This window comes from Rhineura floridana, chromosome 18 (assembly GCF_030035675.1).
Source record: "Rhineura floridana isolate rRhiFlo1 chromosome 18, rRhiFlo1.hap2, whole genome shotgun sequence".
NCBI lineage: Eukaryota > Metazoa > Chordata > Lepidosauria > Squamata > Rhineuridae > Rhineura > Rhineura floridana.
The window spans coordinates 3,008,999-3,024,486 of NC_084497.1; the positions used below are offsets into that span (position 1 = coordinate 3,008,999).

General features: G+C 46.6%; 2 protein-coding genes across 7 annotated transcripts; one reads left to right on the forward strand and one right to left on the reverse strand.

The window, feature by feature from the left end:
- Nucleotides 1–7,362, reverse strand: HSD11B1L (hydroxysteroid 11-beta dehydrogenase 1 like). Of its 6 annotated transcripts, none has more exons than XM_061601504.1 (4): nt 7,079–7,361; nt 2,878–3,009; nt 1,186–1,348; nt 1–716 (listed from the first exon to the last, which is right to left on the reverse strand). In XM_061601504.1, the coding sequence occupies exons 2-4, from the start codon at nt 2,972–2,974 to the stop codon at nt 530–532; spliced, it is 447 nt and encodes a 148-aa protein (XP_061457488.1). In that variant the 5' UTR covers nt 2,975–3,009; nt 7,079–7,361; the 3' UTR covers nt 1–529. The 6 variants fall into 6 exon arrangements, 2 of the variants coding, with proteins under 2 accessions (XP_061457488.1, XP_061457489.1); XM_061601505.1 differs by having other exon boundaries at nt 2,853–3,009; nt 7,079–7,360; XR_009759518.1 differs by lacking the exon at nt 2,878–3,009 and having other exon boundaries at nt 7,024–7,362.
- A 4,055-nt stretch (nt 7,363–11,417) lies between these two features.
- On the forward strand, nt 11,418–14,991 carry MICOS13 (mitochondrial contact site and cristae organizing system subunit 13). Its single transcript, XM_061600776.1, has 4 exons — nt 11,418–11,557; nt 13,032–13,188; nt 14,069–14,120; nt 14,780–14,991. The coding sequence occupies exons 1-4, from the start codon at nt 11,529–11,531 to the stop codon at nt 14,875–14,877; spliced, it is 336 nt and encodes a 111-aa protein (XP_061456760.1). The 5' UTR covers nt 11,418–11,528; the 3' UTR covers nt 14,878–14,991.
- The last annotated feature ends 497 nt before the right edge of the window (nt 14,992–15,488 follow it).

Below are 15,488 nucleotides of genomic sequence, written 5' to 3' on the forward strand. Positions count from 1 at the left end.
TTGCGCAGAAAAAAAGTGTTTATTAGGATTCAGTTGCACGGAAATGGTGAAGGATTTTCATGTAGTTTTTTTTTTTAATTGCAAATTGCTGCAGAGATGTGGAGGGCTGAATTTAAAAGTGTATACACAAATGTGCAGGAAAGAAGGAATGCGTGCTTGTGTATGAACAATCCCATTTTAATAATGTGAGACTAAGATTAGCTATTAAGCCTACAGCCATCCTACCCTAAACACGCCTGATCTCGGAAGCTAAGCAGGGTCAGGCCTGGTTAGCACTTGGATGGGAAACTGCCTGGGAATCCCAGGTGCCGTCGGCTTAGAGGAAGGCAATGGTGAACCACCTCTGAATACCTCCTACCATGAAATCCCTATCAATATATATGCAAAAAAGATTCATAGCATCGCCATAAGTCATAATCGACTTGAAGGTGTATAACAAGATCAGCTGTATTGTGAGTCTGACAAAGGTCACCACCTGCTGGTCAGCAGCATGTTGACCTTTCCAAATCAAGAGCCGAGCCAAATACACTCAGGCACTGGGATAATTATATAAGCCACGCATAATCCAGTCCCTTAGCCGTGGGAACCAATCTCGAACTTGACACACCAGTTCCATCGTCCAGGGGTAGAAGACATCCATGGCCTGGGTGGCCCCACCTTTCACGATGGCCAAGGCTGCCCCAGAGGCAGAAGCAGCCTTCAGGGTCACGATGTCCCTGGAAGGAAGAAGCATCATGATCAGTGCTGTTATCGGTGCAGAACTCTTGCGGCAATGCAGCATTTTGGTTTGCGCAAGGACCGAAAGATAGGAGTCTCTGCCCCAGGGAGTTTACAACATACAAGTCACCTGCGCAAGGTATGAAATCATCAGCTGCAGTGGCCGTACTGAAGCATAGTAAACAACAGAGTCAGTAATATGTAGCGCAGTGGTTGGAGCACCTGCTTTACATACCCCAAGTCCAATCCTTGGCATCTCCAGGTAGGGTTAGTGAGGTGCCACTACTCAGAGTAGTCAAGGCCATTTATTTCATTTAACAGCTGCAATTAAACAAATTTCATTGAACAGTAGTGTAGACTGCAGCCGCCATATTGAGAATCGCCAATTCCTGCAAGGCCAGCTCATTTTTGCCGAGGCTTTGGTTCCCACTGCAGCTGTGTCAACGACTCAGAATTAGTCACACGCACCTGGTGTTCAGAGCCGACGCCATGTCGATCAGGCCAAGGAAGCAGAGGGTAACAGTCACCTCTTTCTTTTGCATGATTAGCTCGTTACGCAGAGAGCCAAAGAAGCCCTCCACGGCAAACTTGGTGGCAGAGTAGGTGGTGCTGAAAGGGGCTGCAATTCTCCCTGCGAAAAGAAGTTTGGCTTTCAGGGTTGTTTTTTTTAAAAGCATGTTGCTAGTTGCAACTTTTTTTTAAAAAAAAATACCATTTGTAGCCCACCCAAAATTCAGAATCATGCCACTTCAATCATGTGACATTATAAGGTCAAAGTTGGCCCGCAGGATGGGGCCAGATGAAGATCTGGCTCCTGGAGACACCCCTGCCTTAAAGGAAAGATTTCAGAAATCTTTGGGGAGAATCTGAGGACCAGGAGGTGTACTAGCATTGTCAACATTAGCCAGGCTGCTATAATCTGAGGAAAGTTGTAGATGCCTCCTCCTCCTTTTATAGTAAGGCTGGGGAGGGCAACTATGAGAGAACTAGAAAAGGTCCTCAAATGCAAAGATGTATCACTGAACACCAAAGTCAGGATCATTCATACCATGGTATTCCCGATCTCTATGAATGGATGTGAAAGTTGGACAGTGAAAAAGGCAGATAAGAGAAAAATCAACTCATTTGGAATGCGGAATTGGAGGAGAGCTTTGCACATACCATGGACAGCGAAAAAGACAAATAATTGGGTGTTAGAAGAAATTAAACCAGAACTATCACTAGAAGCTAAAATGATGAAACTGAGGTTATCATACTGGACACATCATGAGAAGACACGATTCACTAGAAAATACCATAATGCTGGGAAAAACAGAAGGGAGTAGAAAAAGAGGACGACCAAACAGGAGATGGATTGATTCATAAAGGAAGCCACAGACCTGAACTTACAAGATCTGTACAGGGTGGTTCATGACAGATGCTCTTGGAGGTCACTGATTCATAGGGTTGCCATAAGTTGTAATCAACTTGAAGGCACGTAACAACAACAACGCCTTAGAAGAAACAGTTTGTTCTTACCATAATTGGTATTTCTTCATGGATGACAAGAGGTCTCCAAGCAGGTATTGTAGCTCTGCCTACAGCCCAGAGACACGAAATGCCTCAGCAAACCTTTGCTCCTCCCCTCATGCTGAGGCTCAGGTCTTTTCTTGTAAAGCTCTAGATATCAGCCTCAAGTACCAACTCAGAATGGGAGAACATGCAACCATAACATAAACAGAGAAAAATCAAGGTCAAGTGACCTGAACGATAAATTCCCAGAAAGGAGTCATGGCATCTAACAAACTTAGTCCCATCTACCACACGAGTTACTGTATGGGCGAGGCTTGGAGACCGGTTGGCATCCATGAAGAAATACTGTTTGCGGTAAGAACAAACTCTTCCTTCTCTCATAGATAACAGAGGTCTCCAAGCGGGATACCTCTTTGATGCTCGCAACTGGAAAACATCATGTGATGCTAAAATGGAACCTGTCAATCAGGTTCTAAAATAGTGCTGCGGCTTGCACCCAAGGCAATGCCCCGCCCCCACACACTCATCATATATGCACAATGCTCTGCTGCTTATGACTTCTGATCTCTCTGAAACACTTTGCCATCTTTTCTCCAGAAAGGGTGCCGAAGGTCAATCTGCACCTGTACACCTGCGATCCCTCCTCACCGACTCCAGTTCCATTCTCGTATCTGTCTTGTCGGACTTTTCCAACAGGGAGGATGACGATGAGAGCTGCGGGGCTACTGCTATGTGGGATTGCCATCGCAGGTGGCTTCGCGGCCTTCTTATGGAGAGACACTTTCAATCCAGGTAATTAGAACAAATCAGTTAACAATTCCTTACAAAAGAATGGCCTTTCTACAACACAACGGGGCAAATCCTCCACTTACGAACCTCTAAATAAGGTTTGGGAAGCAAGTCCTGCCCTATTGGCACCACAATCGGATATAAGCTTCCCCTCTCTTAACATCCAACGCTGTCCTTGGAACCTTGTACTACAACCTGGAAAACTGGCTGTGTCATATAACCCAAGGGCCTCGGACCGCTGGCCCCCATTCCCAAGTATTCCATTCCTGGACAACTGTTTTGCTTAATTTCTTCAGCCACTGTACCGCACGAACTACATTAAGTCCATGGTTAACGTTGCCACAAAACCTGACCACTGGTCTAATAATACAGCGATACTACATCAATTCCGCCTCTCCTCTGCCACTAATAATAATAATAATAATAATAATTTAATTTTTAGGCCGCCTATCTGGCCGAAGCCACTCTAGGCGGCGTACATATTAAATTAAATAAAATACAAAATACAGTAAATACAATAAAATACAAATAATCATCAGTGACAGAATAGCAGCAATTGTAATACATAGCAGCGGGGATTGAGTATATAATTAGCCCATCCCGATAGTCTCAAAGGCCTGACCAAACAGCCAAGTTTTTAATGCTCGGCGGAAGATATCCAGGGAAGGGGCATGTCGAAGATCGAACGGGAGGGAATTCCAGAGAGTGGGGGCCGCCACTGAAAAAGCCCTCTCTCTAGTCCCCACCAACCTAGCTACTTTTGTTGGTGGGATTGAGAGAAGGCCCTGCGTGGCGGATCTTGTCGGGCGGCATAGTTGGTGACGCTGGAGGTGCTCCTTCAGATAAACCGGGCCGAAACCGTATAGGGATTTAAAGGTTAACACCAACACCTTGAATTGGGCCCGGAAAACTACTGGAAGCCAGTGTAGATTAAATAATACTGGTGTAATATGATCACGGCGACGGCTGTTTGTAAGTAAACGAGCCGCCGCATTCTGTACCAGTTGAAGTTTCTGGACCGTTTTCAAGGGTAACCCCACGTAGAGCGCATTGCAGTAGTCTAATCGAGAGGTGACCAGGGCATGTACTACCAGTGGGAGCTGATGAACAGGGAGGTAGGGTTGCAGCCTGCGTATGAGGTGTAGTTGGTACCAGGCTGCCGGCTCACTGCCGAAATCTGAGCCTCCATGGACAGCCTGGAATCAAGAACAACCCCCAGGCTGCGGACCTGGTCCTTCAGGGGCAATTGTACCCCATTAAACCTCAGGTCAACAGGACCCAGCCTACCCCTGTCTCCCACAAGCAGTACCTCGGTATTGTCAGGATTTAGCTTCAGCCTGTTCCTTCCCATCCATCCACTCACGGATTCCAGGCACTTGGACATGGTCTCCACAGCCAACTCTGGTGAAGACTTAAACGAGAGATAGAGCTGTGTGTCATCCGCATATTGGTGACACCGCAGCCCAAATCTCCTGATGATAGATCCCAGCGGCTTCATGTAGATGTTAAATAGCATGGGAGAGAGGATAGAACCCTGTGGCACTCCACAAGTGAGGGGCCAAGGGTCTGAAACCTCATCTCCCAATGCTACCTGTTGGTGCCTGTCAGAGAGAAAGGAACGGAACCACTGTAAAACAGTGCCTCCAATTCCCAGTCCTTCCAGGCGATCCATCAGGATACCGTGGTCAACGGTATCAAAAGCCGCTGAAAGATCTAGGAGGACAAGAAAGGTGAATTCTCCCCTATCTAATGCCCTCCTCATATCATCCACCAGAGCGACCAAGGCTGTTTCAGTTCCATGTCCAGTCCTGAAACCCGATTGGTATGGATCCAGATAATCCGTTTCATCCAAGTGTGCTGACAATTGGTTAGCCACCACTTGCTCAATGATCTTGCCCAAAAATGGTAAATTTGAAACAGGGCGGAAGTTGTTCAGAACTTGGGGATCCAAGGAGGACTTCTTTAAGATAGGTTTTATAATTGCCTCCTTGAGGGCCAGTGGCATCACACCCTCCACTAAGGATGCGTTTACCACCGCCCTAATCTCTTCGCCCAGTTTCTCCTTGCAATTCACAAGGAGCCATGATGGGCATGGATCAATCAGACAAGTGGTAGGCTTCACAGATGAAAGCACCTTGTCCACTTCCTCAGAAGGGAGAGGCCGAAACCTATCCCACTGGACCGAATTGCAAATGGTCAACTCTGGTTCATTCACTGCATCCACGGTGTACGGAATCGAGCTCCTTAGGTGTTCGATTTTATCAGCAAAGTGTTTTGCCAATTTGTCACAGGAGGTCTTAGAATGTTCCAGGGGTACCTGAGCAACTGGACCGACCAGGCTTCGGACCACCTGGAACAACCTCCTGGGACAACACTCTGCGGGTGCAATAGAGGCAGCAAAGAAATCCTTCTTTGCCACCTTCACTGCCACCTGGTAGGCAGCTACTGCTGCTCTGACCTGTGTCCGAGCACCTTCGGAGCGAGATTTCCGCCACCGGCTTTCTAGTCGTCTCACCTCCCGCCTCAGATTGCGCAACCGTGGTGTATACCATGGCGCTATCTGAGTTCTGTTCAGGGGGAGAGGACGTTTCAGGGCAACTTGGTCCAATGCCCTGGTGATCCCCTCATTCCACTCCATCACCAGGGTTTCGACCGAGCGACCTTCAGCAGGTTCCAATTCCCCAAGCGCAGTCAGGAATCCATCAGGATCCATCAAGCGCCTGGGGTGGACCATTCTAATAGGTCCTTTGCCCCTGCCGAGGGCGTGTGGCAACGAGAAATCTATATTCACCAGATAGTGATCTGACCATGACACAGGGGTATAAGAAATAGCCCCCACTTTCAGAACACTTCCCTCCTCTCCCAGGACAAATACAAGGTCGAGAGCATGACCGGCTACGTGGGTGGGCTCAGTATTATTAAGGTGCAGTTCCCAGGAAGCCATGGTTTCCAGGAAATCCCGAGGGGCTCCAACGAGAGTGGTCTCAGCATGCACGTTGAAGTCCCCGAGAATTAATAGCTCTGGGGACAACACTCGTACATCCGAGATCACCTCAAGCACCTCGGCCAGGGAGTCTGCTGTGTTGCGGGGCGGGCGGTACACAAGCAGAATCCCTAAACTGCCCTTCGGGCCCAACCTCCAATACATGCAATCAACAAACTTGGTCCTCGGGAGGGGAGGTCTGGTAAAAACCAAAGATTCCCGATAGATGATTGCCACTCCCCCTCCCCGCCTTCCCACCCTCGGCTGCTGGGCGTAGCGGAAACCCGGCGGACACATGGCCTCAAGAATGGGGGCTGAGGCCTCGTCCAGCCAAGTTTCCGTAACGCACACCAGGTCTGCGCATTCATCCAAAATCATATCATGGATGATAGATGTTTTTTGTGACACAGACCTGGCATTACACAACAACAGTCGAAGGTCGGTAGGAATCCTGCGTCTCCCAGTTGTCTTCTGGATTTGGGCAGACCCGGAACAAGGGATGGATATTATACATCTATCTCTTGTTCCTCTAGACTGACATGGTCTGCCCCCAGCATCAACCCAGCGTCTGCCGCCCAATCTTGATATAGCTTGGCCCCCCTCCCTCTCTGTCATAACCCCCCCGGATCTACACATGCCCCCGACCCTGTCCGCTTAATGGACAGGCCACCCACCCTAAACAATATACAAACCGGAGGCCTACCTCCGTAACACACGCTGAGAACAATCAGCTAATCCCTCAATTAATGGGAGGGTACATCCAACTGCAACAACACTACTAAAATATAAGAGTTATAACCACGACACCTTCATACATTCCCACATACAATTCTTGTCACACACATCTCACACACCATACACACACCCACTCATCCAAATTAAATCAACACAACAACCACAGTCCGAGACTCTGTGCACGTAAATAAAAATAAAAATAAAATAATAAAAATATAAATACAAAAACTGATATACACACACCCACTCATCCAAATCAAACCAACATAACAAACATAGTCCCGCACTCTGTGCGCGTAGGCGCCAACTCTGGATCTCTCTCCTTCTCACGAAAAACGCTACCTCCGAAGGATCCAGATGGCGGTGATAACAGAAAAGTATAAGTCTTTTCAATAGGGATTAAAAACCCTCCTCCATAGCAAGCCTCGTCTGCAGGAGGTGCTGTCCTTCACAACGTTCTCCTGCCGCCGCCATCGCCGCCAGCCGGGCCGTAATGACAGCCTGGTCTCCTCCAGCGATGCTCTCACCACCGCCAGGCCAGGATGTCTCCGGCAGCACCCCACACTCAGCCGCTCCGTGCGGCGCTCTCTCGCCACCGCCACTCCACGCCAGCCGCCCCGAGCCACGCCCAGAGCCTAACCAGCCTATCAGCTCTCCTGTTGGGCTATATTCAAGCAGCGTCCTCCTCCACTCAAGACTGCTGAATCATAGATAACAAAGCATGGCCTATAGAGGCCTCTCACAAACATTCATCAGCAGTATTCACCCAACAGGGTGGAACCAGCTCAACAGTCAAAGTAGATGATAAACTTAAAATATCTTTTTGTATTTTTCTTCTTAGTTCCACAGTGATTTAGTTACAGTGTGGGTTAACTCCTATGATGTTCCTTTCTGAGTTGTTTTTGGTTGCTCTCAATAGCAACCCCGGCTCTGAGCTGCTCTAAGCTGCTGTAGACGACCAACAGCCACTCCCCAGCTGCAATCTTATATTCAAGGCCGCTCAGTGGCGTTTTATAATCTCATCCAAGACAGAGTGTAATTAAATAAAAACTCTTAACTTACACTCTCCTCGGGCAATGTTCCTTTATAGGCCCCTTCCCAGCTGCAAGCAAGTGCTGTTTTGGAGTTGGAAGACAATGTTTTGGTCTTTGCCACAGGAGAAAGGAGAAAGCGTGCCTCTCTTCGGCTCTCCCGGCTCTAGATTGTCCCTCGATGAGACAGGGACGTCAACAACCTATGACCCTTCGCAGTCTTCATCACAGCTTGGTCCCCCAGCACCAAGTTGCTCTGCTGTTCTCCCTAATCGGACTACAACTTTGGCAACTCTAATGTCTGAATTGGAGCCTAAGGAGCTCCAACTCACGGAACTTTATTCTCAACTACCGGATACTGAGCGAGCGACGATTATTAACAAATTATACCAGCTAATTCAGCGTTTAGAGCATATGGAACCAGACGCGAGTCCCCCAGAAAAAATCTCCCTGCCACTCTCTTCTGACTTCGACCTTCCCTCCTCTAGGCCAACTCAATTGTCGACCAACCATCCAGTTCCCCTCAAGTTATCTGGTGGAATCTTTTTGGATGACACAGGTTTTCTAAACCGAATTGATGAAACACATTGACATTCTTCTGCTATAATAATTCCACCACATGGTCAAACAGCATCCTCCTGCACTTGTCCGGAAAAATTGCTAACCAACCCTCCTTTACATCTTCTATCATGGAACATAGCAGGATGGAACGCTAAGCAAAACAATCTAGAACTGATTAACTATTTGAACCAACACGGCATAATTTTCCTCCAGGAGACTTGGTCTACTCAGAATTTATTATTGGATGGCTTTGTCTCTTTTGACCTACCAGCAGTTCCATCACTGGCTAAATGCCAAGGCAGAGCCAAAGGAGGCATGGCAATACTAATCTCCACTGCACTGACTGCTCACTCTAGAAATATGCATGCATGTAATAATCTTGCTATGGCTGTTTTGTTGATGTATCACACAAGATCCTTCCTTCTAATCAATGTTTATATGCCTCCAGCAGTGGCAAGGATAAATATCGATCAATTATGGGACGATTTAGACAACTATATAATAGAGTTGGAGGCCCGGTTCCCTAATGCTTTAATAATTATCATGGGAGACTTCAATGCTAGGATCGGCCCTAATAATGATTGTCTCTTTGCATCTAAACTGTGGCAGGGTGAGGATAATGAACTACGTTCCAGCCTTTGACAGGACCTCTAAGGACCTTAGGGTTAACTACCCGGGGATCTGCCTAACCTGTCTAGTTGGTAGCCATAATTTTACTATCCTTAATGGCCTAAATCCTTTGGATACATGTGCTGAATACACCTACGTCTTGAGCAGAGGAAGCAGCGTAATCGATTACGCGATAACTTCCCACCAGCTATTGAATTCATTAGTCAACTTCTCTGTGGGTGAGAGACAAGACAGTGACCACCTCCCCTTATCCCTTTTAGTTCAATTAGAAGAGAAGAGCCGATTAGACATGGAGTACAATCCGGAAACTAACTCAGCGTATTTTACACACAGGAGCTCTATCTGGTCACCACAAGCAGCTTCCAAGGTAGCAGCCTTTATCTCCTCCTCTCCAGCCTTGGCCATCCAAGAACAACTAGGGAATACTTCTAACCTCCCAACGGCCCTAAATGTATATGATTCCCTGACGGTGACTCTAAATTCCCTATTAGTTTCCCACGTCACTGCTCCAAGAACAAATATAACCGTAGGCTTCCCTAGATGGTTTGACAAAGATTGTCTGTCTACTAAGAGACAACTAAGACAGATCTATTTACATTATCGGCAGCATAATGCCAGTACTTTGCCTTCTGAGTACTATATCATCAAAAAGAAATATAATAATGATAATAATAAATTTAATTTATGTGTCGCCTATCTGGCCAATGGCCACTCTAGGCGACATACAAGTAGGCAATTAAAACACAATACAAAATTACAATAATACCGTAAACAATGCAGTAGCGAGAACAATACTAATACAGGGTACGAGGCATTCCAATCATAGCAATTAACCCTCCCCCGGAAATCCCAAAGGCCTGTTGAAAGAGCCAGGTCTTTAAGGCTTTACGGAATACATTTAGGGAAGAGGCGTGCCGAAGATCTTGTGGGAGGGAGTTCCAAAAGGTGGGGGCCGCCACTGAGAATGCCCTCTCTCTAGTTCCCGCCAATCTAGCTGTTTTTGTCGGCAGGATTGAGAGAAGGCCCTGTGTGGCTGATCGTGTCGAGCGGCATAATTGGTGGCGTTGAACGCGCTCCTTTAGATAAACTAAAGTCCTTAATAGCCATCAAAAAGAGTCAAGCGCAACATGAGGACTGGAAGTCCCTAATATATGCAGCCAAGACCAAGACGAAGGTCTTCAATAGGCACCAAAAAGATAACAGAGATGGTGCCTGTCTAAGGGGAGGGAATTTCAAAGGGTTGGTGCCACTACACTAAAGGTTCACTTGAGCGCGTTAAGGATGTGAAACCTGATAATGTTCTGCTTTTGTCAGATTCACTTTCGGGATTCAGTCTGGTGGGTTTGCCTGCAAGTATAATGTGATAAATGAAATTTGGACTTTGAATACAGAAGTTTGTGCCATGGGAATCTGGCTTGAGTTTTGTTGGATACTTGCCTATAGGATAGTGAGGAACGAACTGGTTGGTTTAACTGCAAAGAATGCTTAGCGGCGTCCAGATGTTGATGTCTCCTTACCTTTATTACGAAGAGGTTAAATGCTGTCTTCAACGGGGAATCGTTAAGGAATGGCAACACTTGTGGGATGCTGATAGTATGGCACGTAGAGTTCTCCTTTTGCCCTGATTTGGGGGATTTTTGCATCTTTAACCAGCGTGGCCGAGTGTGACAAGTTTGACTACTGCGGGTGTTAACAGGACATTGTGCAGTGTGCAATAATCTTGTTAGTATTGGGTTTTGGTCTTTGTGATGTTTGTGGGGTTAGACCATATTCTTTGGGACTGCTTATGATATAGAGATGAAAGGGAGTTTTTTTATTTCTTTATTGGCTGACAGAGGAGCCCCTGTGGGTGACTTGGGAGCCCTTCTTCCAGAATCATGGAACAGTAGAATTGGAAGAGTCCTCATAAGGCCATCCAGTCCAACCCCTGCTCAGTGCAGGAATCCCAACTTAAAGCATGACCTTAATTCCGTAAGCAGGGATAGTGAAACTGTGGCCCTTCAGATACTGTTGCACGCTCAGATTCCCATCAGCCTCAGGCAGCATGCTTAATGATCAGGGATAGGGACGGAGGATAATTACATTCAGGCTGCATTTTTAAGTAAAGCAGCTTAATTTGCCCCTCTTGGACTTATACACAGATCGGAACGTTAATTATAATTCAGATTTGACTCTTCTGGAAATATGTACCAAAATATGAACCAATTTCTTAGGGGTCGCGGTTTGCAGACTCCAATTTTATCTACCATTTGGCGTTTTTTGCACGTCGAGCTTTTAGTTGGTCTATTGTGATGAGATGGTGGGGTGTGCTTTTTAAAGTCGTCAGTAGGTGGCGGTAAAGGGGCTTTTTAGGCCTCGCTTCGCTGAAAAAACCCCCAGAAGACCGGAAATCTGATCTGCGCATGCGCTGCATGGCCCATCCACGCAGGCCGCCATTATTATTATCTTCTTCCCGCAAAGTCTCGCCATAAAACTCCATTGGAAGAAGAAGAAGAAAGTCTCGCGAGAGGCTGGAGGCGGTGCGGCCAGGCGCCGTCCTGCCCTTCTGCCCGGGGAGACGTCTCTCAGTCATGGCGCCCCGAGTCCTCCCTTTGGTTAAGTGAGTCGGGCGGGCGGCCTTTTAATTATTATTATTTTTTAATTTTGGTTTCAGTTAAAAACGGGGGGGGGAGAGAATTGGAGCTTTTGCCATGTTGTCCTTTGCGATTCCAGCAACAGCAGCAAAAAAAAGTGAAGAGAGGCTGTTTACAACCACTTCTTGTCTTCCCTCTAAACCTCCCTCATAACTTTGCAGAATATTTTGCTCAGGAATGAGCTCCTTTAATATACTAATGAATGATGATAATGGGGTTGTGTCTATTGTTAGCCCTGCTGAGAAGAGACCCGTTGAAATTCATGAGCCTGACTACCTTCAGTCCGTTGTTCTCAGTGGGTTTACTCAGCAGAATTTAATTGCAGACAACTCATTTTCCCCCCCTCAAAAAATGCACCACCTGCTCATTTGGATATGTGGGCGTACAGACAACGTAAAATCGCCCCTTTTCTGGTGGTAAATATTGGTGTTCAGCTCCACCGCCCCCCCAAAAAGCTCTATTTTTTAAAAGCCAATAAAATCTTAGCAATAAAACAGGAGGGGGTTTACCTACATTTTGCAAAATAATGTCACTCTCAGCTCATTCCACTATCTCCCCTTGGCTCAAAATTCCTCCCCCCGCCCCAGTTAAATCACCAAATGTTGATACTAATTCAGCTTCCACTTTTTCTAGTTGCTGAATAGGGGTGGGTGTGTGTGCTTTGGGGCTCGTCCTTTATCTGTTAACCTGGGGGGGGGGGAATCAGCCACTGTCATTACATCTGTAGAAGCGGGGGGGAGGGGAAGCGTTTCCTATTGAATTTCTGCCTATTGTGCGGCTGGTTCAGTTTGACAACCCAAACTGCTTACAGGCTTTGCTGCCAGGTCTTAACAAAACTTGTGCCTCTGAGCATATGTAGAGTTCATTCCCCTCCCTCCAATGAAAGATGGCTAAGTTTACCATGTTCCTCCTGGGGTTCTATAATTCAAACCCAGAGTTCTCTCCCGTCGTTCCTGATCTTAATTGGGTCCTTTATGTTAGTTGTTCCCAAACTTTTGCACCCATGGACCACTTGAAAATTGCCAAGGGTCTTCGTGGAGCACTTAATCATTTTTATCTGCAATTTCAATGCTCTGTGCTGTGCGCGGTGTGATTTTCAGTTCTATTTTCCATTGCTTCTATTTCTTATCTTGCATTTTGTCATGTTACAGTTTGCTACCCTGAGTGAGTGAGTGAGTGAAAGAGACTGCCTCCAAACATGTCCTAGAATGTATCTCTCTATTCCAGCCTTTCCCAACCCCCAGATGTTGTTGGACCACAACTTCCATCAGCCTCAGGCTCAGCCAGCATTGCCAATGGCTGAGGCTGATGGGAGTTGTGGTCCAACAACATCTGGAGGCACATTGGTTGGGAAAGGCTGCTCTATTCAGTGGCAAAATCTGTTGCAGACATCCCTGGGCAAAGCCTTTAACGTGACTTCTTGTCTTTCTTGATTTTCAGATTCCTGATCAAAGGAGCCTTTGCAGGGGGTGCTGTTTACGTGGTTTATGACCAAGGACTTCTGAGCGGGGGCGAACAGGCGGCCAAAGCCCTCCACAAAGCCGAAGAAGCTCTCCCACCAGCCGTGGAAGAATGGGTGAAATATTTCGGCTGGCAGGTAACTTTACAGGAGGGGTTGGAATGGGCATAGCAACCCAAGGGCTGCAGTATAATTTTGCGATGGAAATGGATTGCCTTCCAGTCAATCCCGACTTATGGCAACCCTGTGAATAGGGATTTAATGGTAAGCAGTATTCAGAGGGGGTTTCCCATCACCTCCCTCTGAGGCTAGTCCTCCCCAACTGGCTAGGGCTGCACAAGCCACCCCCTTCGTTGTCCGCAACTGCCAGCTGGGGGCTCCTTGGGACTATGCAGCTTGCCCACGGCTACACAGGTGGCCAGGCACATAACCGCTGAGCCACTCACTGTGGAGTGATCTTTAGCTGGCCCTTGACACCCAGGAGATGCAAGCGGGGATTTGAACTCACAGACTTGGGACTCCCAGCCAGGCTCTTCTCCCCACTGTGCTATACCAGCTGTATTTTGCGATAGGGATATGGAAGACTGGTTTGGAAAAAAAAAATAGATGAAATTGTTTTTAACTTGGTTTTGCTGCTGTTAACTTTAATGTACATTTTATGTAAGCAGTTTAGACGTTTTAAGGATTAAGTGGCATATAAATCCTGTTAAATAAATAAAAATACTGCAACTGGCAACAACTCCCTGTGGTCTCTGGCAGAGGAAGGATTCTTTTCATCACCTGCCACCTGAACCCTTTAATTCCAGCATTGGGAACATGTGGCCTTCCAGATGTTGCTTGACTACAACTGGCATCATCCCTGACCATTGGCTATGTTTGCTAGGGCAGCATCGTCTCTAGGGCCGCAGGTTCCTCACCTACCTGCTTACTGGAGATGCAAAGCATTTTCTAAAGTATAATTAGCCTTTAACAACACTTCTTTTATATATCTATATATTTGTGTTCTTAATTTTTCCAGCTTCCGGCAGTTCCGAAAAGCGAATTCTCTCTCTGCAATTCCTGGAACTCGGGTAAGACCTTTAATTCTTTCTCTCTCCCTCTCTCTCTCCCACACCCTTTATCTTGGCTGTTTTCAAACTCTTATTTCTGGAAACTTATTGGGGAATACTTTGAACATGAAGGCAAGCAGATCAACTTGTTTGTTTCTTTAGTTTTTAGATTTGTTAAAAATTTGTAACTTATTTCCCCCCCAATATATAACAAAGGTACAGAGAGCAACAACACTTGAAATATCTAATTCTCTCTTCCTTTTTTTTTTTTTAAAAAAAACACAAGGTATTAACTGGCTCCATTTATGTAATTCTTCTGGATTAACTCCGTTCAACCTAGCTCAGCCGTTCCAAGATATTTCTGGATGATATCCTGCTTTGTTGATTCAGGTGTACTTCTCAGCCTTGCATTGGTCAAAACACGTAGAAACCTGGATCTTTTATGAACAGAGGGGGCTGACTTTTGACACAGTCTAATAAGCAGACTGGGGGGTTAACAGTAGTTCAACTTTTGAGGGGAACCCTGAGGTTTGCAGAAGTACCCGCCCCCAAGGCGGAAAGACACAAAAACAGCTCAGTGGCTGCAAAGTGAGAGTGAAGCACCTGGAATTCTGAAGGCTGATCATTCCATGCTGCAATATTTCGTTGCAGCTGTCACTCTTTTTTCCCCTTTTTTGCAGGGGTGCGGACGGTGATAGGGGCTCTCTCTGTGGCCCCTACCAGGGCCTGCGAGTACACTCAGCACGGATGGAAGTACATGAAGGATCTTGTCAAATAAAACCTATCGACGAGGCCTCCTTTCTTTCTCTCTAACGGGGAAATTTCCAGCACCTACTCACGGAGCACGGAGCTGGTACGCAAGGGCTACAATAAAGACTTTGAATTACTCCTGGCCAGCGTTGAACCTGATGTGTGTTAGCCACTTGCTGAACTAAGGTTTAGTTATACCTTTTGGAGTTCTAGGATGCAACCTGTGTCTATATCTTTGTGAAGTCAAAGCCTGCTTGTGGTCAGACATTTGGGTGCTTAACCTGATGGCAGAGAAGCAAACTAAATTATCAAGTTAAGGCCAGAAGAAGGGTTGTTGCCGATTGGCCTCGCAAAATTAAACTAATCACAAGATTGCAGACAAGATTCCCACAAGAGGAAAAGCTGACGGAGGTTGGGGTGTCTGAAACCTCTGGCTGAGCAGTGTTACGGAATGCTCATAAGCATTCCAACAGCTTGGAGGCTGTGGGTTCAGTGGATAAGGAAGTAGGCAGTCTTGCTGAAGCATTCACCAGCCAGGGGTGTGAGAAAGCAAACAAATATTGCTTGTTTTGTCCATCATAATAATTTATTAGTGTTAGTAGTATTCATTGCCTTCCCTTCACCCTGAGGTCCCAGGGC